At 39.3% G+C, this 17,450-nt stretch overlaps 1 protein-coding gene across 4 annotated transcripts in view; it reads left to right on the forward strand.

Annotated features, from left to right (window-relative positions):
* taok3a (TAO kinase 3a) overlaps nt 1-17,450 on the forward strand; it is a 108,708-nt gene that overhangs the window by 61,385 nt on the left and 29,873 nt on the right. For all 4 annotated transcript variants that reach the window (XM_072587298.1, XM_072587296.1, XM_072587300.1 and 1 more), the window contains 4 exons: nt 5,094-5,207; nt 5,866-5,957; nt 10,395-10,488; nt 10,890-10,971. In XM_072587298.1, the coding sequence (XP_072443399.1) occupies nt 5,094-5,207; nt 5,866-5,957; nt 10,395-10,488; nt 10,890-10,971 (382 nt within the window). The remainder of the gene's footprint in view (nt 1-5,093; nt 5,208-5,865; nt 5,958-10,394; nt 10,489-10,889; nt 10,972-17,450) is intronic.

Genomic DNA, 17,450 nt, shown 5'->3' on the forward strand with positions numbered 1-17,450 from the left:
ATACTATGGTAGCACATACAGGAAGGCAGATTATCACCTGAATAGCTATAAATTGAGGAGTCAATATGCGACTATTCTGGGTGTCCTCTTACACCAGTCGCTGAAGGTAAGCATACAGTTGCAATAGGTAGTAAAGAAGGCAAATAGAATGTTTGTTCATAGTGGGAGGATTTGAATACAGGAGCAAGATGATCTTGATGTAATTGTACAGGACCTTTTTGGGCCCAAATCTAAAATATTGAATGCTTTGGTTGTCATGTGTATTTTAGTGAGAAAAACATGAGAATACAGTGAAAGCTTTTCTGCTGTTGCCACATTCCAGTGCGATGTGAATAGTTTTAAGAATTAAGAAAAAAAATCTAACCTAGTCCATTGGTCCTGAGCCAGCTCATCAATACAGCCTGCAATCTTTTGCCACTGGCCTGCACTGGACCCGCCAATGTCAGTCACATCTCTCCACTGCTGGGCCTATCTCATCCGTGTTGCTGTGATGCCCTTTCACTGCCAGTGCCGATCTAACCAATGACAAAGTTGCCAATCCTCAGGTGCCATCTTTCACCACTGCGCTTGCCTCGCTGACCTCTCCATAAATGTAGCAACCCGCTGATTCCAATGCCAGGTCCTGGGCTCGCCCCAGGGGAAGAAAAGCAGGAGCTCTCTTGACACTACAGTGAAGCCCTTGCTTGGGCCACTCAAGTCTGCTGGCAGATGCTGTCAGGCTCGGGACAAGATAGATAAATGGGGGGGATAAAAAGCATTCAGAGCAGATGAGCCCAGGCACAGGAGCCCTACTCTGCCACTATCTTGATGACATACTGTATACAGTCTTGGTTTCCTTATCTGAGGAAGGGTGCTCTTGCTATAGTGGGAGCATAGCTAAGGTTACAGACTGGTTAGGATTATATTCCTAAAATTAATTAAACTTGAGTTTTGTTGCAATACATGATGTAATATGCTATAAAAAGAACAAAGGCATTACGTTCATAGGCAATGCACTTTGTCTAACCACCTGATCAATTCATAATTTTCTAAAAAAAAGACAAAACCAAACTTATGAATTATAGTTTGAAGAACTATGGTTTGAAACCAGTGTTTGCTTAACAGCAATTAAAACTACTTTAAAAATTGGAATTGCCCAAATAATGCCTTTTGTTTGTGCGATACCTAAGACCATGCAGTTTATCCCTTTTGGATAAAAGAAACATAGTGATACATAATCTTGCATGTTTTTATTTGCTTGTTTGCTGTTTTATCGGGCAGGAATTTGGAATTCAGCTAATTTTGTTTAACCAACACCTTTTTTTGAGCAGTGCCATGTTAGATAAAACTTACTTTAGTAATGAATGAAGTTTTAGGATAGTGAGCAGCTAGGTTTTAAGGAGCAACAAAAAGGAGGAAGGAAAAGTTTGAGGTTTCCAAAAATGAGTCTTTGCACCTAATACATTCACAACTTTTTCCAGAAACAGAATCCTTGGTGAGATTCAAGGTGGATAGATTCTTGTTGAGCAAGGGGTTAAAAGTTGATTATTAGGAATAGGCAAGAACACAGATTTGACTTAAGGGGCTGAATATGCTGCTGCTCTTTGTAAAAATGGAGGGGCAAAAATTGCATTGAAGTGATGCCAGAATTAGTGGAAAGCTGAGCACGGAATTACAAGGTTAATGGATTTTTGACCTATGGTGGGATTTGTGTGTGAAGGAACACTTATATTGTTTCCAGTCCAGAAAGATGATCAATTTTAAGTCAATATGGGCCATGCAGGTTGGGATGGGTTGCAGAACTAGATGAAAATTGAATGCTTGGATAATGGCCTTCATTGTCTTTTATGCTGGTCATCAGGGGCTCCTGTAATTTCATTAGCGTGAACATTATTGTATGAAGCCTTGTCTAATAAGACATTGCAACTCGAGGTCACTGGTGCCAGAAAATGTATTTTATTCTATATAACATCAAGAAACAACTTAAGATGTTGGCTGTTGCAAAAAGTCTGAGTTTGACAACATTCCAACAATAGTACAGAAGATTCGTGTTGTAGAGCTTGCTGTAGCCCTAGCTAAGCTATTTCAATACAGCTACAACATGTCATCTATTATGAGGCAAATTGTTATCTGTTTCTTGTATACAGTTACAACACTGGCATCCAACTGAAAATGTGGAAAATTGCACAAGTAAATGCTGTGCATAAAAAGCAGGATAAATCCAATTTGGCCAATTGCCATCATATCAGTCTCCTGACAGTCATCAGTAAAGTGATGGAAGGTGTTGTCAATAGTGCTATCAAGCAGCACCTGCTCTGTGACACTGGCTTTGGGTTCCACTAGGGCCACTCAGCTCCTGACCTAATTGTAGCCTTCAAATATGGACAAAAACTGAATTTTTAGAGTTCAGGTGAGTGCGCAGCCCTGGCCATCAAGGCTGCGTTTAATTAAATGTGGTATCATGGAGCTCTAGTAAAGTGGGAATCGATAGGTATTAGGGAAAACTCTCCTGTGGTTAGAGTTGGACATAACACATGGCAAGATAGCCATTTGTTATTGGAGGTCAGTCATCTCTGCTCCAGAGCATCTGAGTTCCTCAGGGTAGTGTCTTAGGCCCAACTATCTTCAGCTGCTTCATCAATCACCTTCTCTGCATCATAAGGTCAGAAGTGCAATCTATGACCAGCATCATTCACAACTGAAGTATTGGAGCAGTTCATATTCCAATGCAATAAGATCAGGTCAATATCCAGCTTGGGCTAGACAAGTGGCAAGTAACCTTGGTGCCACAAGTGCCAGGCTCTGGCCACCACCAAAAGACAATCAAATCACTGCCCCTTGGTGTTCAATGGTGTTACTATCTCCTGACTCTCCCCACAACCAACATCCTCAGAGTTATTGATCAGAAATTCTATTGGACTCACCACATAAACACAGTGGCGACAAGAGCAGGTCAGAGGCTAGGAATAATACTGCGAGCAACTCCTTCTCTTCCCCCCCCCCCCCCCCCCCCCCCCCCCCCCCCCCCCCCCCCCCCCCCCCCCCCCCAAAACAAATGCCTGTCTACCATCTCCGAGGCACAAGTCAGGAGTATGACTGGATGAGTGCAACTCTAATGACACTGAAGAAGTTTGACATCATCTTGGGCAAAGCAATCTGCCAGTTGGCACTGTATCCATTGCTGTCTCCACTGACGCTCAGTAGCAGCAGTGTGTACTATCTACAAGATGCGCTGCACAAATTGGGTAGAGATTCTCAGACAGTAACTTGCAAACCTATGGTTATTTCCATCTGGAAAGAAAAGGGCAACAAATATATGGGAATGCCAACTTCAAGTACCCCTCCAGCCACTCACCATCCTGACTTGGACATATATTGCCATCACTGTTGCTGGGTCAAAAATCCTGAAATTCCCTCCCCATTAGCATTGTGGGTCATCTCTTAGTAGATGGATTGCTGTGGTTCAAGAAGGCAGCTTACTATCACCTTCTCGAGGGCAACTGGGGATGGGCAATAAATGCTGGCCAGCCAGCGACTCCACTTCCACAAAATAAATAAATAAAAAGAAATTGTACAAAGCAAAACAAATCCAACCCACAGTTATCACCTCATCAGTCTACCCTTGATCATCAGCAATGTGATGGACTGAGTTAACAACACTCCTAGTCAGCAGTACTTGTTTAGTAATAGCTAACTCAACTACAATTAGTTTGGGTTCTGCCAGGCCCGTTCGGCTCCTGACCTCATTACAGCCTTAGGATAAATGTGGATAAACAAACTGAATTGCTGACAGGAGGGAAAGGTGTCTATCCTATCGATAAGGGGTCCTAGAATGCCAATTGCAGGTATTCTTTAGGCTCATGTACGAGGCCCAACCATTTTCAACTGGTTCTTCAATGACCGTTCCTCCATTATAAGGTCATAAGTGAGGATATATGCTGATTGTGCCATTCTCTATTTGACATGTTGAAGCAGTCCATCTTCAAATGCATCATTAGTGGGCGGCATGGTGGCACAGTGGTTAGCACTGCTGCCTCACAGCGCTGGAGACCTGGGTTTCCTCCGGGTGCTCCGGTTTCCTCCCACAGTCCAAAGATGTGCAGGTCAGGTGAATTGGTCATGTTAAATTGCCCGTAGTGTTAAGTAAGGGGTAGATATAGATGTAGGGGTATGGGTGGGTTACGCTTCGGCGGGGCGGTGTGGACTTGTTGGGCCGAAGGGCCTGTTTCCACACTGTAAGTAATCTTAAAAAAAAAGACTTGGATGGTATTCAGGCTTGAGCTGACAACTAATATTTGGGCCACACAAGTGCTCGACAATGCCAAAAGCCAACATTACATAACCTAGCTATCACTCTTTGACAATCAATGACGTTATCTTCATTAAATCAGTCACTATCAACATCCTGGTTACCATGAACCAGAAGGAGATGCAGGAAGTCATAAATACTGCAGCACATTCGTAAACATTTGCACTCATGACCACCAATACACCGTAGTAGTAGCATGTACCATCTGCAAAATGCACTACAGAAATTCACCAAAGTTCCTTGGGTAGCACCTTCAAAACCAATTACACTACTGTCTAGAGGGGCAAAGGCAGCTGGTAAAGGAAACACCATCACCCGCAAATTTCCATCTGTACTGCTCTTGTCGTACCTTGGAAAGATTTTGCCTTTACTTCACTGTTAACTTCACTGTACACACAATGGATCACAGTGGTAAAGAAGGCAGCTCACCACCTTCTCAGGCAACTTGGGATGTGAAATAAATGTCAGCCAGTGAAGCCTATGTCCCATGGATGAATGTAAAACAACAACTGGCTTTCATCTGAAGCAAAAACAAATTGCTAGAGAAACTCAGCAGGTCCAGCAGCATCTGTGGGGAGGAAGCAGAGTCCAGTGACTCATCAGCAAATACTGTTTTTGTTTTAGAGCTGTAAAAGCATTCCCTTAGCACTAGACTAAAATGTCACTCTTAGTTATGTGCTCAAACCTATGGAGTGGGCCTTAAACTTCACTCCCAAAATTTTCTGATTAACCCAAGCTGATGCAAATCTAAAAATTAAACTTGGATCAAATTGGTGAAGTCTGAATTTTCTTTTTTTTTTTGCAGAGATATAAAGGCAGGAAATATTTTACTAACTGAACCAGGACAAGTCAAACTGGCTGATTTTGGATCTGCCTCTATAGTATGCCCTGCCAACTCATTTGTTGGGACGCCTTACTGGTAAGTTGAATTCAAATAACACTTAAATTAGAATCTGACTCCTGTAAGAGAAACATCAGTGTTTTAGTTTTTTTAGCCCAGTCATAGTACGCACCATTGTATTATAATTGCAGCAAAACATAACTATTGGTCTTCAATGGAGTTAATTACAAATTGGAAATCCAGGCTGTCCAGTGGCCAAAACCTGCAGTCCACAAAGGTCCTAGGTCACATCAGATGTGTGCTTTGAATTGATGGCCTTTATTAAAGTGACGCTATGAGATGGTACAGTTGAAAGATGCAATTATAGAGTCATAGAGATGTACAGCATGGAAACAGACCTTTCGGTCCAACTCGTCCATGCCGACCAGATATCCAAACCCAACCTAGTCCCACCTGCCAACATCCAGCCCATATCCCTCCAAGCCCTTCCTATTCATGTTTTGGCTGTTTTTGCTACCATTAACAACAAAAACGTTACTGACCGCAATTTTGATTTACTTATCCTGTTGGGAGTTTTTTAGTAACATAACTACGTCTGACTTAACTCATGAATTTGTGAAATAACATAATCTTTTTAGTCCCGGTTTCGTTCTAAAGTTTTGTTCTTTGTATCAGTGAATATATTTGAATAATAAAGAATTTTACTTCAAAGCAACTAATTGTGTCTGCTTAACAGGATGGCCCCAGAGGTGATCCTTGCGATGGACGAGGGGCAATATGATGGAAAAGTAGATGTGTGGTCTCTTGGCATAACATCCATCGAACTTGGTTTGTATTTGATGACACTTTTCATGAAATGTTTATTTAGTCATTGTTTTCAACTTATCTGTAGCCTTGTCAGTTTGTATTGACAGACTGTGTTTTTTCAAAATGAGTTGAAGCATCTTCAACAATTTCAAAAATCTCTTTCAAACATGAGAATCTAATAAGTAATTTAAATTGTTTGGCATCCTTTGGTAATGTTTCTAAGTAATTGTCAGATGATTGTATCTCTCCTGCTTGCTGTATATTCTTTGCTGCAATCTGTATAATGGCTTCATCTTGAGATTTCTACCTGAATACATGATCTTTCTTTTATTTTGGGACACCAAGCTTCTGTTTGTGCATTACATCACTGTAAGGAGCAAATTGATGAATTGAAACTCTTAGTAAGTATTAGTTGAATCATTAGATGAATTGGAAAGGTGCTGATGCTATCACCTTAATATGCAGTCATTACTATATTTTTCCTGCTGGCTTCTTGTGATCATAAGACTTACAATTGCCAGAGCTGGAACCACTTAGTTTATCAACTACAACGTTAAGGTGGTTCAGATGTTTTCCTAATTGTCGTCTTTTAAAAGAAGCAAAAAGCTTCAGCTGCTGTATCAGAAAATATTCTATGGTCCAAAAATCAAAACCGTATAATCTTGATCTAGGTAGGCATTTTTTATTTGTCAGTGGACTTTCAACTGGGGAACTTGGCCTCCTTATTTTTTTCATGAAATCAAAATCCATCAAGGTTGAACCAATGCTGAATGTTGTCTTTGCTTTAGTGCCCTTCCTATAATAGTGAACCCAGAACTGTTGCAGTTTTCTTAACTGTATCTTTGTAATGTTATTACTACTTTCACTTTTAATTGTCTTACGCTGTTTCTAAAATGCTGTCACATTTCTTTTAAGGTATTATATTGCCAACATTTGCACTTATAGGAAATTTGTTTTTGAACTTCCATTTCCATTATTTGGCATTTGTTCACTGTTGTTTCAATTTCTTGTTTTCCCCTTAATGTATTATGTAATGCTCGTGCACATTACCTGTTCTTAATCATGCTTATCCAGAATCTTTTACAATTTTGCCAATGTTTGCCAAGCCATGACGTTTTTGGTTTATCAGCCGGTTTCAAGCCCAAATCCTCTGGGGTACTCCACTTCCACACCTCAACTCTGAATAGTTCCTATTTTCTGATTCTTGTTTGACCAGCTCAGCTTTCTCTCTCTTGAGACAATAGACAATTAGACCTTGATGCTTATCTCTGCTGAATATCAGAGTATGCTTTACTCTCGCAAGTCAGGATCTGCTGCACGCGGTGCAGGGGGTCATGGCCTGTACCTCACATTGCAGATTATGGCACTGGGCTAAGAATATGCAAAAACTGCCGACTTGTTTTATTTATTTATGGGATATAGGCTTTGTTGGCTTGGCCAGCATTTATTGTCTATCCATAGTTGTCCTTGAGAAGGTGGTTTTGAAATGGCAGATTGAACTATTCCAGTCCATTTCGCGTATGTGCTGTTGGAGAGTCACTCCCCAGATTTTGACCCAGTGACAGTGAAGGAACTGTGATGTTCTGAATCCGAGTAGTGTGTTGCTTGGATGGATACTTGTATATCTGCTTGTTTTGTCCTTTTCAGATGGTAGAGGTCCTGGATTTTGACTATGCTGCTGCAAGTGGTTTTACACTAATCTTGTTGATGATGCACAATGCTGCACTTGTCAGGCACAGGTGTTACAGTGAATGTTGAGGGTCATTAATTGAGTGCCAATCAGGCAGATTGCTTTGACCTGGATCCAGCTTCTTGTGTTGTTGGAGTTGTATTAATCCAGGCAAGCAGAGAATATTCCCTCACCCTCTTGTGCTTTATAAATGATAGGCAAACATTGAAGAGATGTGGTGAGTCACTTGCTGCGGAATTCCTAGCCTTGCAACTGCTTTTGTCGTCACAGTGATCTGTGGTTGGATTTGTTCTTTTTTTTGTTTGATCAATGATAAACTCCCAGAATGATTGTAGTGTGACATTAACAATGTTAACGTCAAGAATATGGTTAGGTTCTCTCTCATTTGAGATCTTGGTGTTTGATTGGAACTTGTGTGATGCAGATGCCATTTGCCACTTTTCATCCAAAACTTGGATATTATCCATGTCTTGCTTTTATATGATTGTATGTTGATGTATGGAGAGCCTTAGTTTTGATTGGAAAAGCTTCACTGGAAGTGTCCTAATCTGGTACACAGATTGTGATGCAATCAGTGTGTGGCTGTAAATATTAAAAATGCAAGTTAGGTCTGGTGAGCAAATTTGGCTGGTGCCAATGTCCTGACTATGGATGTTTCCAGAATATATGATGGCATAGTTTATTCTGGAGTAAAAAGCATTAGTTGCACCAGCTCATAGTAGCAGCAAAGCTTAAGTAGCTTCTGTCCTTGTTCTCTTTATCTTCCTGTGTTGTCTGAGGCAAGGGGCCACATCTTGTGGTCCGCATCCATTTCTGGGTTTCAGAGTACGTTGAAATGTTTTGTCATGAATTCTGCATGTGATGTCAAGCTCCTTGTAGAACTGGTCTTTCGTGCTCCACAGTGGAGCACAGTGTTGCATCATTGATAGCAATCACTGTCTTCTACTCCTGTTCAAGTTTAGATGCAATAGAGGAAGCATATTCTGAACATTTTGCACATGTCCTCTAAATTCAGCCCCTGCCACATTGGCTGAGTGACATCTCATGGGAGAACAGTGTTCACAGATCAATCCATCAAGGACCCCATCGATCATTGCTATCCTATGAGCTTTTTAGCCCAGCTCCATCCTGTCACTGTCCTCTGCACATGGTACTGATGTTCCAAATTGCCCTTTCAGAGAGCTGGAATCTTTCAGCTTGCCAGATAAGATAACCAATAGACAGAGGTTGAGCAGACCACTCCAGTCCCAATTAATCAGTGAAGCAAGTACTCTGGTCTGCCAGCACTTTGCTAATTCAGGCTGCTAACTCGAGGTGGATGGTAACTGACTAGTGGACTGCGAAAGTCAATTTGAGACTGCCCCCAGCACCGGTTTTCAAAATCAATCAAGTTGGACTTATTATTTCTAACTGTTGTCTCTTCCATTGTGGTTGTTCTGCTGCAGAGAACTAACACAATGTCCACTTCAAGGAGCAATGTCCACTGAAGGCCTTGAACATGCCAATTATTATAGTACTCCTCTCAGCCTCCATTGGATTTGCTACCAATTTGGCTGCAAGTGTGTCTGGAAAGATGACTTCTTTAAGCATTAGTCATTTAAGATCCACTTGATTTTTGATTTGGCTAAGGCTTTCTCCCATGAGCTTTAAACTCATGCCGACTTGGCAATGGACTAGTTGTCCAGAGTTTGCAGCTTGATTCATGATCATTTGGGTATTTCCAAGTACTAGTTGCCACTCCATTGCATGTCGAGAAGCCCAACACCTCAGAATTTCTCTGAAGCTTTATCCTGGAGCAACAAGGAATCCAATTATGTGCCATCCCAACGATGTGCAGCAGAAGACATACCAATTGACAGGGAGAGACTTATGCATGTGTCTGACTTTTTTTTTAATATTGCTGCTAACCAGACATATCATTACCTCTGGCAAAAGCCTATTTCAACCTTGCAAATTGGGTAGTTTGTCTACTTGTAGTACAGCTGAGGTATGGAGTTAGTGTCATTTGGTATTTTGTACGTCTTCCCTGGATTACTCTGATTCAATGAATTTTACTCTGGCTATAGTGTTGGGGAGGGAGGAAGTTTTCCATGAGAAATTAGCAGGAGATGGCTACCTTGAACCATTGCAGTTTTGTGTAGAGATGGCCAATATTTAAAATTTGATTTTGTTCATATTGCAGGCAGTCTATTTTTTAGTGCACATAAGAGGAACAAAACTTTCTATCTACCTGCTATGGATAAGAAAAGTACTACTTGTTTTCGAAGCAGTAACTAGACACTTCATTGCTGGACAGATATTAGCAACTTTTTTTCCTCCAAATACTTCAGTAGAATTGTCCCCTATCATCTTTTTGTCAGTGTACTCCAAGCTCTAATTTGCTTTCAGCAATTTCTCAAGCAGTTACTTTTAATAATTTGGGGCTTAAGATGTCTTTTTACAAACTGTTGTAAATCTTGAAAAATGCATTTTGCTATTTTCTCTTTCGATAACATGATTGCACAATACATTGAAGTAAAATTTAGCCATGTTTACAGAACCGAATTAGTGGCTTAATTTGATACCAGTATTTGAAAATTTGTATACGCTTAATAAGCCTTTTCCCCTTTATATGTTTACCATTGAAAAGATCTTTACGAGGTTGAACAGGTGATCTTAGAATAGGATTACTCTCTATGACAACAGTTCTTATCCATATGGGTTTATTACTGGCTGGTGTGGATATAGAGCAACTTCTGAACATGCACTTACTATTGTCTTTTTCTTAGCTGAACGCAAGCCACCTTTGTTCAACATGAACGCAATGAGTGCCTTATATCACATTGCCCAGAATGAATCTCCAACACTTCAGTCAAATGAGTGGTAAGTTTTTATTGATGGAATTATCAAGTCACCTGTTTATTCATAAAACTAGCAATTAACATGATATTGGAATATTTAAATGTTTGCAATTGGTTTAGATTTCACTTCTGAAATTCAGATAAGTTGTCTGATGAGCTCAGATCTTCTATCTTTCTTCAGTGTCTGCTACAAAATAATGTTTGTTCATCTCTGATTATCACTTCAGAGTTTTACAGTTTTGATTAGCTGATATTTTACATGATAAAGAAATTTTGAAAATGATTGTGATTTTGAATCTGACAGGTCAGTATAATTGTGCTGTTGAATGAATCCTGAAAGCAGTAGTCCATTTCAAAGATTTCAGGAAGACATTGCAGAAAATGTCTGTTAATGCTTCTATCTTTTGGATTTTTATTTGGTAGGTCTCAATTTTTTAGAAGTTTTGTGGATTACTGCCTGCAGAAGATTCCACAGGATCGACCAACATCATTAGAGCTTTTGCGGGTAAGAAGTTCAATACTTTGTCGTGCTGATCAATTATTCTCAATTCTGTTTGATTTCAATTACTGAAAATTAGTTTTAAAAAAATTCAATTAGTTGATCATTAATTTTGGCATAAAGAATTTGAATCTCAATTGTACACTGCATCTGGATGATTCACCAGTTGTGGTATTTGAGTCGTGCCAGTGTTCAATCAAACTTTTTTAAATATTGAGTTTGCTTAATAACTTAATGTAGATCTATCAATCGATTATTTGAGTATAGGATACTTTTGCTATGTTAAGGACCGATATAATCACCATTTTAAAAACAAAATTAGGTTCTGCCTTTGACTTGTTAATTCTGTAGACTAGGATTCTATGTAGTGACTGGTTACTACTTGATGTTCGTTCATGTTCTGAAAACAATGCAATAATGTAGATTGCTTTCCAAGATAAACTTAAGCATAGCAGCAGTTATTGCTGTTTATTCAACTGGATTATTTAAAGGCTTACAAGACTAAGCTAAAATATGTGGTAAATACTGTAGATGTTCTTTGAAAAGTTGAAAGCATCTCATTTTGAAGCACTTGTGATTCAATTAAGTTCATTATTTCTGATACCAAAGTAACTGTCTAATAAATTATGTATTTCTTTTTACATGAAAAATGACAACTACATTGCACTTGTCGAAAGATATTCTACTTTCAGTGCTTTTTGTACTCCAGTGCAGTCCATTTCTCAGATTTATGGTGCACTTTGGCTGACGCTATATCTTTTTTGAAATTGGTATAATCTCTCCATACTCTAATAGCATTAAAGGCTAAAGTATTCTATTCTTGGCTGCAGTGTCACCCATTCATTTCTTGAAATACCTAATGAAATCATTGTACAGTTTGACTTGGTCAGCCTTTTCCTGTGTCAATTTGTGATCAGTTTTTAAACTGGTAATCTCCCAAAGGTTAATCTTAAATAGAAATGTTGTATTTTAATAGTTTACAGGCATTTCATGTTATTTTAGTACAAGGAAAGCAGAATGGGAGAGTTGAGGTTTTAATAAGAAACAATGCATTTGGATAAAGTGAGGACTGCAGATGCTGGATTGATCAAAGTCAAGAGTGGGGTGCTTGAAAAGCACAGCGGGTCAGGCAGCATCTGAGGAATGGGAGAATCGACATTTCAGGCAAGAGAGTTAATTCTGCTGCTCAACAGATGCTGCCTGACCTCCTGTCTTTTTCCAGCACTGCAACCTTGACAATGCATTTGGACTTGAGTTTAAGTACTTCCATTTTGGGAAATTTAGAGTTTCAGAGTAAAGTTGGTTCCTTGTGAACTGCTGAACAAAAATTGTAGATTGAGGTGTTACCATGTGAACAAAGTAGTGCTAAGTAACCTCTTGAATTCTGAATCATATTGGTAGTTTCTTTTGATTATTGTATTTCATAAAGTATTAGTGTTTGAAGACATTTTACACAAAGATAAATTTAAAATTTTCAACTTTTAACGTACCTAATTGTAAAATTTCTCCTTTTCTGCATAGTGGTGGCATGCTGTGAATGTTAATGGAAGGAAGGTTTCAGATCATTTGCTGTGATTAGTTGCTTTGAAGACTAGATCAGTTTATCTATTTAAGAAGGATGTACTTTTTATATTACAATTAGCTTATCGTCTATTTAATTAAACTAGTTCCTCAAAGGGCAGCTAACAGATTTTAAGCTGTCCTCACTTTACAATGTTTCAATGTCTGAGTTAACATTGAAACATGGAAATCTTGTTTGGAAGGAGACCATTTAGTCGAACACATCTGTGTCTGCTGATTTAATTCCACTTTCCAGCCTGAGGTCAGTAGCTCTGTAGATTTAGCAGTCAGAGATCCTTTACTTCAAAACCCTGAGGGTTACTATTCCCAACACCTTTCTCAGATCGTGAACAGCACAGCATTTTGGGAGAAAAATAACTCTCCTTAACACCTCCCTAATCCTTTTGACACCTTTTTTTTTAAAATCTGTGTGCTCTGATTATTGACATCTTGATATCTACTTTTTTCAACCCCACATAATTTTATACAGCTTAAACACATTCTGTTGCTGTCCCACAGAGAACCTCAGGTTACCTGATTTTTCCTCTTGGCTAAAATTCTTCACTCCTGACACCATTCTTGTAAACGTTTTTTCCTTTCCAATATAATAATTTTCCTGTAATGAGGTGACCAGAATTGTGCACAGTACTCTAGCTGTTGTGCAACTCATGTTTTTCCATAAATTCCTTATCCTTGTAGGCTGCCTCCCAATTACAAATTGATTCCATTGAGTTTGTGTGCAAGTCGTTTTGTGCGCAAATCAGAACACAATACTGGACAAGATAAAATAACTGTTTGTTTATAAGTACAAGGAAAAATTCACATGTCAGATCTTTAACATTAACATTAATTTTAACACACCCCTGTATGGGGACGCGTTCATATCTGAAGCTGTGTGCTGTGTTCTTGATTCCCCAGCTAGGGGAAACAATCTCTGTGTACACCATGTCAAGCTTTCTCGGAATCATGTATGTTTTGACAAGATGGCTCCTAATTCTTTTAAACACCAGGGAGTTGAAGCCTGATTTCTTAGCCTGCTCTCGTGGTACAATCTTCAGCTGGACTGCCTCCAATGCCAGTTGTGTCATTCTTTTAATATGGAAACTGAAGCTTTGTATAGAACTATATACACTCTTGAGTGCTGAGCTCTGTGGATGCAACTGGAAACAGCTTTCTAATCACAGAAACTTCTATTGAACATTACTCTCTGATTTCTTTCACTTACCAATTTTGAATTCAACTTAGGTGTAGATACTACAGACTTGGTCAAAAGCCTTGCAAAAGTGCATGTAGACGACATCAAAGGTTAACTCTTCAAAAAATTATTGCAAATCTGACAATAAGTCCATGCTAATTGTTCTTGATTTAATTTGTACCTTTAAATGCTTTACACTGTACCTTATGGGAAATTAGAAAATTCTGAGTGTTTGGCTGACTGACCTGTCATTATTCAAAAAGCCTTTCACCTCCCACATTAGGAAGCAATCACACAATGTTAGCAGTACTCTTGTCCACACCTCTGGATGATTTGTAAGTGATAGAATCTCCATTTTTGTTCATTGCAGGATGCTCATATCAAAGAGGCCTGTCAAAGATGTTAAGTCCCCCTCCAACATGTTCTATGTTCTATTCATTGACTTTTGAGTGGTGTGGCTGGGGGAATTTATTTGGTTATAGGAAGCAGCTGATCTCAGCAGTATAGATGGAATTAGGGGAAGACCAGATGAGCAATTGAGGGTCATGCAGAGTTATGTCAACAATGAGCAGAGTCTCAAACCATCCTTTAAACATAAATGTTCTTTCTTTCTTCAGGGGTGTGTGCTTTGCCAGCTGGGCTAGCATTTATTGCCCGTCCCCAGTTTACCTAGAGAATGTGGTAAGCTACCTCAGAATTGCTGCTGTTTGCTGTAAGTGCACCCACAATGCTGAGGTTCTAAGGTTTTGACCCTGTGACAGTGAGAGAGCGACAACATATTTCCAAATGATTGGTGGTGGTTTAAGAGAAACTTGCAGGTGCTAGTGTTTCTAATGTAATTGCTTGCCTTGTCTTTGTGGGTTGTGAGTTTGGAAGATACTTTGTAAGAAGTTTTGCTGAATTTCTGTAGTATATTTCTGCTACTATATGGTGGCTGAGGGAGTGAATGTTTGTGAACATGGTGCTAATCAGATGGGCTTCTTTATCCTGTGTTTGTGTTGTTGGAGCTCCTGTCATCCATCATGTGCCTTGTAAGTTTTGGACAGGCTTTTGAGAGTCAGGAGATGAGTTGCTTATTGTAGGATTCCCAAGCACTGATCTGCCGTTGCTGCCAAGGTATTTATATAGCTAGTTCAATTCAGTTTCTAGTCAATCGTCAGAGGTGTTTTTCATGGCAGATTCCATAATTCTGCTGAATGTTGAGAGGCAATAGATAGATTTTTTTTTGTTGTTAGAGATGGGTATGGCCTGAATGTTATTTTCCATTTGTCAGCTGAAGCCTAGGTATTGTTCAGGTCTGCATTTGGATGTGGACTGTGTCTCTGTATCTGAGTTGTCGCAAATGGCATTGCTCAACATTGTGCAATCATCTGCAATTGTCTGGCCTTTTGGAAGGCAGACCATTGGTGAAGCAGCTAAACGGCCAAGTTCAGCCTCCGATTCTATGCTGAGAGATTCCTCGAGCTGAAATGACAACTGACCTTGTACTGCCGCAACCATCTTCCTTTTGAGCACCAGGTTGAACCCAGTGGAGCATTTTTCCATAAAACCCATTGATTCAAGTTTTGCTAGGGTTCCTTGATGTTACGCTCAGTCAAGTGTGGCTTTGTCATCACTGAAGTTCAATTCTTTTTGTCCATGTTTTGAGGAAGGCTGTATGAGGTCAGGAGCTGAGTGCCCTGGCAGAACCCAAACAACACCAGTGAGCAGATTGTGGATAGGCCCGTACTGCTTCACAGCACTGACGACCTCTACCAGCACTTCAGTAATGGATTGATAGTGATCAGTGGCTGGATTGGAATTGGCCTGCTGCTTGTACACAAGACATAACTGAGCAATTTTCCATATCAGGTAGATACCTTTTGTTGTGGCATGATCTAGTTGAGCTGTTTCTATGTTCGTATATTGGCTGAAATGCCATACAATGCCAGTCAATGAAAAACTTATAAAACGCAAGCTTGCATTATAAGGGAATAAAATGTTCGAATGAGTTATTTCTCTTGTGCCACTGAACATTTTGCAGACTTTCCATTCTATTGTGGAGATTTCACCACTACATTTCTCAGGCAGCAAATAAGAAAATAGAAAAAGTATTCTGATTTTAATCAATACCCCTAAAGATAAAGTTGCCGTAGTCTTAATGGACTATATGGTTGTGTTCTCATTGGAAAGTGACAGTTAATGGTTAATCTCAAGGGTCGTCATACCTCCGGTGCAAGGACAGGTTGGGAAGGAGTGTCCTTCATGCCAAACTCAGCTGATGCAGGGGTTGAACCTATACTGTTTACATTGCAAATCAACTGTCCAGCCAACTGAGTTAACTGATCCCCTTAAACGAACTCACTACTTGTATAATGCAAATTAAATGAATGTTAGTTTTCCCATATTGCCAGTTCATCTTTAAGTAAAACAAAATGCACAACTAACCTTCCAAAGTTTCTGAATCTGTGAAAAGTTACTTCATAGCATCTTGTTTTTGCCCTGTTGTTGAGTGCCTCAATCCCGACTCATGGATGAAAGCTAAATTCTGAAATCAATTCACAGGGTGACATTGGGTTTGTCAGCTTGATTTTTTTTTTAATAATCAAATTGTTGTCTTTGAAATTATCATCTTCCTTGATGCCATAAGTATTTTCATTATGCTTTATCCAGTGTGTTTTATTGACTTCTGTGATTTAGTATAAAAATGCAGTGTTTAAAAGCAATACTTCTCAATTATTTTCTCCGTGCCACCATTTTGAGGCTTCAAAATAGTCATGAGCCCTTACAACTGAAAGCAGGATGGGGGTGAGGGGAATGAATCTGAGAATTGGGTCCTATTAAAGAAAATATAACTCTAATAATTTGGCTGGAGCCCTGCAGCAGCCATTCCTGCCTTTTGAACTCATGACTTTATGGTCTGAAACATCAGATTGGAAAGGTCTAATTCAAGGTAATTATTCTAAAGTTCCTTCCTGTGAAAAATTGATTCCAAATCCTAAAATGGAACTGGTAAATGGACAGTAAAATGCTGAATGTATGAGAAAAAGGTTTGATACAAAATAATTGTATGTAATATATACACACCCATTTATTGTGTACTAGAGAAGTTAAAGCATTCCAGTGGATACATATAAAAGTAAAGTGCAATGGGTTCTAAAATCTAACTTTGGGTCTGATGGCAACTATACAGGAAGAGTTGATCGTTTAAAGTTATTGACTTATAGGGTTAACTGTTTCCATCTCCATAGATGCAACCAGACTAGAATGTTTCCATTCATTATTTTTAATACACAATTAACTATGCAATCAATAGTATCATTTTTGCACCCCATACCATTTGATTGCATGGTTTAGCATTTAATTGCATCCCACACAACATTGAGGGTCAAACTGTGCTGTACTGTTCTATGTTCTATAAATGGAACTCAGTTGGCCATTCATAATTCATCCAACAAAATTCAATTTTCTTAAATAGCTGAAAGTTTCACTCCATAACCCAACTTGGAAGTCAACTCCATTTGCTGTGAGGAAGTACTATTTGGTGGTCCTAATGTCGTCATCTATAATTAATTTGCAACAGTTGTCTTTTCACAGGCAAATTTGGTTTCTTTATGCTAACTCTGATTCTCATTTTGGTGAGCAGAATTTGACTTGATTCAAAATCTGTATTGCCATACGTTTTGTTCACATGCTACCAACTACCAAAATAGTTGATTTACTCTCTCCAACCACAAGTAGCTCCTTTGGA

This window comes from Chiloscyllium punctatum, chromosome 17 (genome assembly GCF_047496795.1).
Source record: "Chiloscyllium punctatum isolate Juve2018m chromosome 17, sChiPun1.3, whole genome shotgun sequence".
NCBI lineage: Eukaryota > Metazoa > Chordata > Chondrichthyes > Orectolobiformes > Hemiscylliidae > Chiloscyllium > Chiloscyllium punctatum.